The sequence below is a fragment of the Plecotus auritus genome, assembly GCF_963455305.1.
Source record: "Plecotus auritus genome assembly, chromosome: 13".
Lineage (NCBI taxonomy): Eukaryota > Metazoa > Chordata > Mammalia > Chiroptera > Vespertilionidae > Plecotus > Plecotus auritus.
The window spans coordinates 27,894,574-27,904,370 of NC_137779.1; the positions used below are offsets into that span (position 1 = coordinate 27,894,574).

At 54.1% G+C, this 9,797-nt stretch overlaps 1 protein-coding gene across 1 annotated transcript; it reads right to left on the reverse strand.

Moving 5' to 3' along the window:
* Positions 1 to 9,797, reverse strand: LOC308238090 (SEC14-like protein 3; the record flags this gene model as incomplete). The annotated part of the gene is made up of 12 exons (XM_080649686.1): positions 1 to 122; positions 1,439 to 1,608; positions 1,709 to 1,848; positions 2,222 to 2,328; positions 3,086 to 3,169; positions 4,052 to 4,112; positions 4,707 to 4,802; positions 6,002 to 6,190; positions 7,142 to 7,201; positions 7,324 to 7,367; positions 7,634 to 7,709; positions 9,744 to 9,797. 12 exons carry the CDS (start codon positions 9,795 to 9,797, stop codon positions 1 to 3), a joined length of 1,203 nt encoding a protein of 400 aa, XP_080505812.1.

Here is a 9,797-nt window from a genome sequence, read left to right on the forward strand (position 1 = left end):
CTACACAGGGGTGAGCTCCTCGTCGTATTTCTGCATGCCCTTGTCTGGGAGAAGGACCTCCACCGTGAAGCTGATCTTCTTGGTGTGGACAAAGCTATAGGTGTTGTCGAAGCGCAGGACGTCTGGGGGGACAGAGGGACAGACAGGTGGTTGGGCCTGGCTTTACACTCCTGTGTCCCTGCCCCAGCCCTGGGGGAGGACTGGCTGTGTTTCCCCTTCCTGTGTTTGCCAAGCCGAGCCATGTTCCCACCACTCCTGTTTCCTTCCCCATGGGAACTGCCACCCCTGAGCAGGGTCTGTAAACAGACACGGACCGCCTCCTGGCCTGTGTCCAGCCTGGCTTTAGTTGCACAAACTGGCAATGGGAACAATGACCACCACATCCCATTGTCTTCACACCTGGACGCTTGCGTCATGGGGGCCGGCGGGGGGCCACCGGGGAGTGTCAGCGGCCTCCCAGCCCCTGGGGTTCTGGGACAGGCCTGCACATGCCCTCTGCCTCCCCACAGGCACCCCAAGAAGCAGGGCTTGTAATCTCTGCTTCCCAGGTGAGCAAACCAAGGGTCCAGACAGGAAACTTTCGCCCAAGGCTACACGGCTAGCACGAGGCTGAGGTGGCCTCCTGGCCCCACGCGCAGCTGTGTGGCTCTGGACAGGCTGACTTACTTCGCTGAGCCCAGCTTCCTCCTGGGAGAGTTGCACCTGTCCCATCATCCCTTGCACCAAGGTTCCTCAACCCCTGTAGGGTCTGCGGGTCTCTTGGCTCTTGGTGCACACAAGTGTGGACCACATGAGCAGCTTTCAACCCTGGCCAGTTTGGCTCAGTGGATAGAGCATCAGCCTGCGGACCGAAGGGTCCTGGGTTCGATTCTGGTCAAGGGTGCGTACCTTGGCTGCAGGCTCCTCCCAGGCCTGGGCCCTGGTAGGGGCCCGTGCAGGAGGCAACCAATCAACCCATCGATGTGTTTCTCTCACATCCATGTTTCTCTCTTAAAAAAAAAATCAATGGCCAAAACCGGTTTGGCTCAGTGGATAGAGCGTCAGCCTGTGGACCGAGGGGTCCCGGGTTCGATTCCGGTCAAGGGCACGTAACTTGGTTGCGGGCACATCCCCAGTGGGAGGTGTGCAGGAGGCAGCTGATCGATGTTTCTCTCTCATCGATGTTTCTAACTCTCTATCCCTCTTCCTTCCTCTCTGTAAAAAATCAATAAAATATATTTAAAAAAAAAACAAAAAACATTCTCTTATAAAAAAAAAAAAATCAATGGAAAAATATCCTCGGGTGAGGATTCACCGAATGAACAGCTTTGTGAATGAATGGCACTAACCTAGACTGGGTGTGCCTGGGGCAGGGGGCAGCGGCCCCGTTTCCTTCTCTACACCCTGGGACAGGGGACTTCAGCTTTCAGGAGCTGGGTCCCGGCGGGGGCGCACTTACAGACGCCGGCCTGGAGGCAGGTGAGGCTCCCGTCCTCGGGCACCATGTGGGCGTTGTAGCGCTGGGTGGGGAGCACCTCCTCCATCTCCCCTGCCCGCTGCCGCTCCCCCATCTTGGTCTTCAGGAAAATCCCGAAGCCGATGTCCGCCCCGTCCGAATAGAACTGCCACCTGGATATGGGTGGGGGACGAGGGACACGTCACCGATCAGTCTGGGGGGTCCCCGAGGGGCTAGTACCCAGCCAGGGGTGGGTCAGTGGCCTGTCCCTACCTGAGGACACAGCCCGGGAACAGGATCTCATACTCCACCTGGTGCGAGGAGCCGCGGCTGATCTGCACCGAGTGCTCGTATTGAGTCTTTACCTGGTCCCTCACGTACATGGACTTGGGGATCTCCCCACCGTAGTTGATCTGCAGACATGGGATGGGATGGGCTGGCTCCCAGCTTCCACCAGTTGCATGGTTCATGCTGGTGCATCTGCCTGAGATGCTGTCACCATTTCCTGGAATATTCTGCTCATCCTGTCCTCCCCCGCCCCACCCGTGACCCTCCAGGCTGGGTCAGGGCCTCCTCTGGGAACTTCCTGTTCCAACTCATCCCTTTGGGCCAAAAGGTCCTCGTTCCTTGTTCGCCTGCACAGCTGCTGAAAGGCAGGGCTGGGCCTGTGCAGCTCCACACCTCGCTCACAGGGGTCTCTCCATAAACATTTGTGGAATGAATGAGTGGGTGAGAAAGCAACCCAGCTCTACTCCCCTCCCCTCCCTGGCCCAGGGCTCTCTGTACCTTAGTTAAACATTTGGGGTTCCCATCTGGGTCAGTCATGGTTCCCCCAAAATGGACAGGCAGTTCCTCAGGACTGATGCATTTCAGCAAACCTTCTTTCCAGTTGTCTGGGGTCAGAGGCGTTGAAGGATAGTTATTGGGCATGAAGGGAGTCTGCCCCCCCACCCCCAGGAGGACCTGAGCTTAGGGAGAAACCACACAGAAGCTAGGCTGCCAGGGCCAGTTCCCCAGCTGGAAGAGTCTTCCAGCATCATGTTGCTATGGAAACATGTTTCCCCTTGGCTGACAGGTTTGCACATTTTTGAGAGTCTCCCAGTCATTGAATAAGAGTTGTTTAATTGTTTCACAGAAATGTATCTTCTAGAAATGTACCTTGTTTTTACTATTCACACCGCTTTATAATCAACTTTTTTAAAAGTTTAATGACATTTCCCATGACATCACATCATTTTTCATGGCTGCCCAGTAATTTATCAAATGCATGCATTGTTTGCTTATCCAGTTCCTTCTTATGGAGCCTCCCTTCTCTGAATCACGTCTCCTTTTCCTCATCTTCCTAAACCCAAATTGCCTTTAGAAGTACTGAGATGATGAGAGTTGAAAGGACAGTGAGGCCCGTAGCCCAGAGGTTGACTAGCAACCAACTGAAACCAATAAGGAGGAAGGCGTGAAAGCCTTAGTCACCAGTCACAGGGAATAAGGCAGAGGTAACTGGGTAGACGCTACAGTGTAAGACCCACCTCACCCTTGAGAAAGAGAAGTCTCTGCCTCTAGGTGATGTATGGATCTCTGGGTGGAGTGATGGACCCACCTCACTCCAAAGCTCATGCACAAAGCTCAGGGGATGCAACTAGAACTACTTACTTCCCAACACTATAATTTTTCTGCGAGTGTCTTCACTTAGGAAGGGCTTCATGAGGTTGTAGCCCACAGGGAACAGTTTGGTGGCTGGAGAGATACAAGCAAAGACAATGGGGAGAAAAGAGTTCCATTGACCCACAGCCTCCGTAACAGTCATAGCCAACAGTATGGGGGAATCATGAATTACCTTGGCAAACTTCAATGCCCTGCACCTGAAAAACCATCCAGCCGACTGGTCCACCAACCAACAAGCAACAACTAACCGACCATTCAATCAATCATCCAGTCTATCAACCAACCAATCAACCAACCAGTCAACAAATGTCCAATAAATTCACTGTCTGACCAGCCCACCAATCGCCCACCAACCCATCAGCCAACCTGTCTAATAGTCGAACAACCAATTTTAACACACCAGCTGCCCAGCAAACCAACAAGCCAATTAAACACCAGTTAACTGTCTAGCCAACTAACCCATCAACCAGCCAATTAACCAATCAACCAGCCAACCATCAAACATGCATGCACCCTTCCCTTCACCCGCTCTAATGACAACCACCCAAATACCCAAGGGTCATCCACATGGCCTCAGGCTTCAAGGAGTGGAAAACCCAGGCAAGGAAAACAGGATGAATACACACAAGACAACTGGTGGTCCCAGAAGGCAGCAGATAAGAAAGGCCAGAGGCAGTTTAAGAAGGGAGCGATCAATGAGGCAGGAGAGCTGGGGGGGGGGGGGGTCCGGGGGAGGAGCGTGTTCCTGAAAGAGCTGGGTCTGGAGCTGCCTCCTTGTGCAGTAAGGCCAACCACAGAAGCTTCCATGTAGGGAGCCCTTCCTCTGTGCCCGGCACTCTAAGTGATTTGCATGCAGCCCAGCAACCAACCTGTCTCCCTGCAACCCAGCGAAGAAGGTGCTGTTCTCATGCCCAGGGTACAGAAGAGGAAAAAGAGAAGTCACTGGCCACACACCTTTCAAAATGAACAGGGACTTCAGCGTCTCCGGATAATTCTCTTCAAGGAGGCTAAAGAACTGTGGAACCAAGAAAGACCCCCTCAGAGCCCTCACCTCATCTTTCCCGACCCCCGTCGCCTTTGCAATCCAGAGAGCTGTGGAGGGTTCCCCTTCTTTCCATCACCTCTACGGGCCCCTGGAGGGCAACGTCTCACCTCAGACTATGGCAACCATATAATAATAATCACTTAAAGTAAGATTACAGTAATGATAGTATCGTAATAATCATGACTACTACTTATTAAATGTTCAGTATTTGCAAGCACAGTGTATACACTTTACATATTAACTCGCCGGAGTATCCGCGTATCCCTCCAAAATACAGACTATCGTTATCCCCAATAACGTGCTCAATTCACAGAGCTGGGGGTGACGGGGCTGGGAAGGCCTTGGAGGAAACTGGCCCCTATGGTCTCAATACAGTGTTGTCCCCGAGGCCTGTTCTGTGGGGCCTCCTAGGAAGCATGTCTCTGGGTCCTGAGTCACGTGATGGGGCCCCCGGAAGGCTACCACTTTTACCAAATCTCGGCTGTGAGTGAGCAGCCAGGTCACAGCAAGCCGAGCTGGTCATTAAACCACGCAGGGGGTGCCATGGGACTTTCGCTTCCTCACCTCCTGATACACATCCACCAGAGGTTTCCAGAAGTGCTTCAGTCCCAGGCCCTCGCAGTCAAATATCATCACAATGGTATCAATCCTCTTCCCAAGCTGCAAGGATAAGAGCAAGGACCAGTTCCCAGGTGCAGGGTGCAGGCTCAGGACTTGGGGCACAGTGACGCTAGCATATGACACCTCGGGGTTTCTCCCAGCCCCCTACTCTGAGCTCAGATGAATGAATGAACGAGACAGTGCATACATTTATCCATCCATCTATCCACCTACCCATCCATCCATCCATCCATCCATCCATCCATCCATCCATCCATTAACTGATCCATCCATCCATCCATCCATCCATCCATCCATCCATCCATCCATCCATCCATTAACTGATCCATCCATCCATCCATCCATCGACCCATCCATCCATCCATCCATCCATCCATCCATCCATCCATCCATCCATCCATTAACTGATCCATCCATCCATCCATCCACCCATTCATCCATTAACTGATCCATCTATCCATCCATCCATCCACCCATTCATCCATTAACTGACCCATCCATTCACTCATTCACCCATCCATTCATACTGCTATTCATTCATTCATTCATTCATTCATTCATTCATTCCTCCATTTGTCCATGATATTTACTAAGCACCTATTTTGTGCCAGATACTGAGAGCATAACACAAAATGCTCAGTAACCCACACTGCTGTCTTCAAAGAGTTCACAGTCTGGTTGGGGAGATGGACAAGCCACCAGGTCACCATGGTCCTGAGATGCGTGCTGGGGTGGGGCAGCGTGGGAGCTGTTGGAACACATGTTAGCCCAGACGAGGGCCTCAGAGAAGGTGACATCTAAGGTTGAGACCTGAAGCTTAGAAAGGAGAGAGCCAGGGGCAGCGTGGCAGGCAGGTGTGTGCGCTGGGGTTGGTCTGATCCCGACAGACGAAACAGCAGGGGCCGAGAGTCAGCAGGAGTGACAGTAAGTGGCATGGTGGAGAAAGATGGAGGCCCTGTGTGCTAGGCCATATACTCGCATCATCTCACTGGATCTTTGCAACCATTACTTATGATGAACCGTTTTCTAGGTGAGGAAACCGACTCAGAGAGGTGAAGTGACTATTCGAGGCTGCACAGCTGGGAAGGAGCAGAGCTCAGGGTACAGAAGAGGAAAAAGAGAATGACCCCAGAGCCCTCTGACCATAATAGTAGAACAGGGAGGTGCTACTCCTGGGACCATGTGTCCTGGCAGCCTCACCTGCCCCAGCTGCCCGCCCCGCCCAGCCCAGGCCTCACCCGCTCCGTCTGCAGGTCACACTCATGCAGGATGCGCTCTCGATCCCTCATCTTGGCCTTGAGCAGGTCCTGCTTGGTGACTGAGAACAGCAGGCCTTTGGGGTCCAGAGGCCCAACAATGTCGTACCACACGGGGCAGCCGTCACGGTCATAGCCACACAAGCCCCCGGGCATGTATTTCTGGACCACCTGGGACCACATGGAGAGATACACGAAACTTGGCACGATACACCTCCCCGGAGACCCCCGGGCTAGGTGGACCTGCGTGCCCCAAGCCTAGACACACTTGTGTCCAGGTGAGAAAACCGAGGGCCTGCAGGGGAGGGCCTTGCTCAGCAGGTACACAGCAAACCCAGGGCCTGGCCCGAGGCCTCGGGGCTCCTTAGTTCTGCCCCTGACATCTCCCACGTCCCTTCTCATGGAGAAACGAGTCATGGGAAACATGGATTCTGAAGGTCAACCGACCTGCTTCAAATACAGACACTGCTGCTGCCCTGCTGTGGGTCCCTGAGCAAGTGCCCTGCCCCCTCTGAGCACCATTCCACCTCCTCTGCTGTCAAATGGTTTGGATAGTTCCTCCCTCGTGGGATTGTTGGGGACAGTCCCCATTTCATGTCGGCAAAGCGCAGCGGCTGGTCTAGAGCTCTTACTCCATCCATGAAGCTATAGCCATTGCTTTACTAGGATGTCAGCGGTGGGGCTGTCCTCCCAATACCTTGGTGAGCTCAATGTCCTTCCCACCCGGACAGGGTGCTCTGAGCAAGGCCCCCGGAGTGAGGGCGCAGGGGCACAGGCTCACTGTGGTGGTCCAGGGACTCACAGGCCTGAGCTCAAATCCCAGCCCCACCTCGGGGTGGTGGGCCTTTGGGTAAGCTGCTTAATCTTGGCTGGGCCTCAGTGTGCTCGTCTGTAAAATGGGACCATAGGACCCGCCCCATAGGGTTGTGATGATCCAAGGAACTCACGCAGGTAAAGTCTTACACCCAGGTCTGGACCTCATAAGCCCCCGGAGCCTCTTCAAAATTGTTACAGGAGGCTCCTCAGGCTCCCTGCCCTTCAGTCATGTCCCCAGTGACCCCCGAGGCGGCTTGGTCGTATGTTTGGGAGAGACTGGGGTGTGAGAGGGAGGTGCCGGCTCACCTCTGGAGGCTGCCAGTCGAGGATGTGGTCAATGTCCATGGCCTTCCGGAACTCCATGTGCTGAAAGGGAGAGCAGTGGTAAGGCTCCCAGCACCCCGCGGGAGTGGGGGCAGGGGCTGGAGGCATGCGTGGCCTCCCACGAAGCCCCTCCCCAAATGTCCAGGGGAGGGCATGGGTCCCACCTTGCGGAGCATGGCCTCTGCTTTCTCCAGGTCGAAGTTCCGAGCTGTGGGGAGATGAGGAAGGAGTGAGTGGGCAAAAGACTGCCTTGCAGGTGCCCCGTCCTGGGCCTGGCCAGTGGCAGCTGCAGAGGGCACTGGGGCCTGGGTGGGACCTTCTTCCCTGCCCCCCGCCCTCTCCCCAACCTGGACGTGTGGAGCAGGGGATGAATGTGCTTGGAGCCCGAGGGCCGTGCCCCCACCGTCCTGGAGCTGTTGGGACTAGGTCCTCCTTGCCGCCCCTCACCTCGCGCTTTCCCGCCTCTGCCCTCACCTCGGAGCCAGCGCAGAAGGAAATAGTCATCAGGGTTGGGCAGGGCAGGCAACACATCCTGGACGTTTTCTCGGAACTGGGAAGGGAGATGAGAGTTAAGGTGGTTTTCACGCTGAGCATTGGCCCCCCGGACTCAGCGGTGGGTTTCCTCAACCCGTCTCTTCCACGTGCTTCCGGCCCACGATGATGGAAGGGTGGGCAGGCAGAGGAATAGAAGGGACATAGATCACTGGATGGGTGGTTGGATGGGTAGGTAGGTGAATGGAAGGAAGGCTTTATGGGTGGGTAAATGGATAGAAAGAAGGATGGATGGATGGATGGATGGATGGATGGATGGATGGATGGATGGATGGAAGAAAGAAGGATGGATGGATGAATGGATAGAAAGAAGGATGGATGGATGGATGAATGGATGGATGGATGAAGAGTGGATGGGTGAATGGAAAAAAAGGAAGGAGAATCAGTGAATGAGTAGGTGGAAAAAAGGAGAGATGGAGAATCAGTGACTGAGTGGGTAGAGAAAAGGAGAGATGGGTGGGTGAGTAGAAGGAAGGAGAATTTGGTGGGTGAATGGATGGAAGGAGGGATGGACAAATGGGTGGTGGGGTGGGAGGATGGATGGAAGGATAAATGGGTGGGTAAGTGGATTCGAGTATGGATATACAGCAGTCACCCCTTACCCACGGGGGATATGTTCTAAGACCCTCAGTGGACACCTGAAGCCATAGATAGTCCTAAGCACTATATGTGCTATGTTTTTTCCTAGTCATACATACCTATGATAAAAGTGTAACTTATAAATTAGGCACAGTAAGAGACTACCAACAATAACAAGGAAACAGAACAATTATAACAATACTAGAGGCCGGCACACGAATTTGTGCACAGGTGGGGTCACTCGGCCTGGCTGGTGATTAGGGCTGATCAGGGCCGTCTCGCGGCGGGGTGAGGGGGGAGGAACCGCAGGAGGTTGGCTGTGGGAGCACACTGACCACCAGGGGGAAGCTCCTGCATTGCCCCTCCTGGTGGTCAGTGGGCGTCATAGTGACCGGTCAACTGGTCGTTTGGTCGTTCAGTAACTTAGGCTTTTATATATATAGATCCTGCAATGAAAGTTATGTGAAGCGGTCTCTCTCTCTCTCTCTCTCATAGCTAACCTGATAACTGAGGTACAGCTACTAGTGACTAACAGGTGGGGAGGACAGATACGCTGGGACAAAGGCGATTCACGTCTTGGTTGGGACGGACCTGGAAGGCAGATTTCATCACACTGCTCAGGACACTGCGGAATTTAAAACTTACAAATTGTTTATTTCTGAAAATTTCCATTTAATATTTTCAGACTGCAATTGACAGTGGGTAACTGGAAACGTGGAAAGCAATACGGTGGATAAGGTCGTTTGTTAATCCTCACCAGAGGATATATTTCCATTGATTTTTAGAGAGAGTGGAAGGGAGAGACAGAGAGAAACATCGATGTGAGAGAGATACATTGATTGGCTGCCTCCCACACGAGGATTGAGCCTGCAACTGAGGTATGTGCCCTTGACCGGAATCGAACCTGGGACCCTTCAGTCCAAAGGCCAATGCCCTGTCCACTGAGCCAAACTGGCTAGGGCTCCTTTTTAAAAAGTCCCGTCTTCTACCAAACCATGGTTAAGGATCATGTATCCTCCTCCCCCCTGAGCGTGGGAGTGACACGCCCTGCTCCGTGCCCCTGGCTCTCACACACAGGTCACCTCTCAGGGTCCTGGGAGGGGTGAGAACCGTCGGAGGGCAGACCACCAGCACCCTTCAGCTCCCACCTGAGAGGCCTGGGAGGGTGGAGGGCGGGGTAGCTTTCAGAGAAAGCTGTGGGTCTCGCTCCTGACCAAGAAGAGGTCAGGCTTGAGCCGGTCCCCACACTACCGACCAGACGTGGGGCTGGTCCCTCACCCCCTTCCCTGGAAAGGGCTGATGATGTCACCGTGGACCTGACCTTGGGAGAGTGACAGCAGAGAGACCATGTCAAGGACATGCTGAGCCAACAGAGTAAGGCAGGGTGGAGCCACCGCCCCTCCTCTGCCCCCCAGCCCTTCTCCCTTGGGGCTGCAGGGCCAGGGACTCTCACCTTGGCCAGGGTCTCTGCCTGCTTGGGGCTCAGGTCTCCGACTCGGCCGCTCAT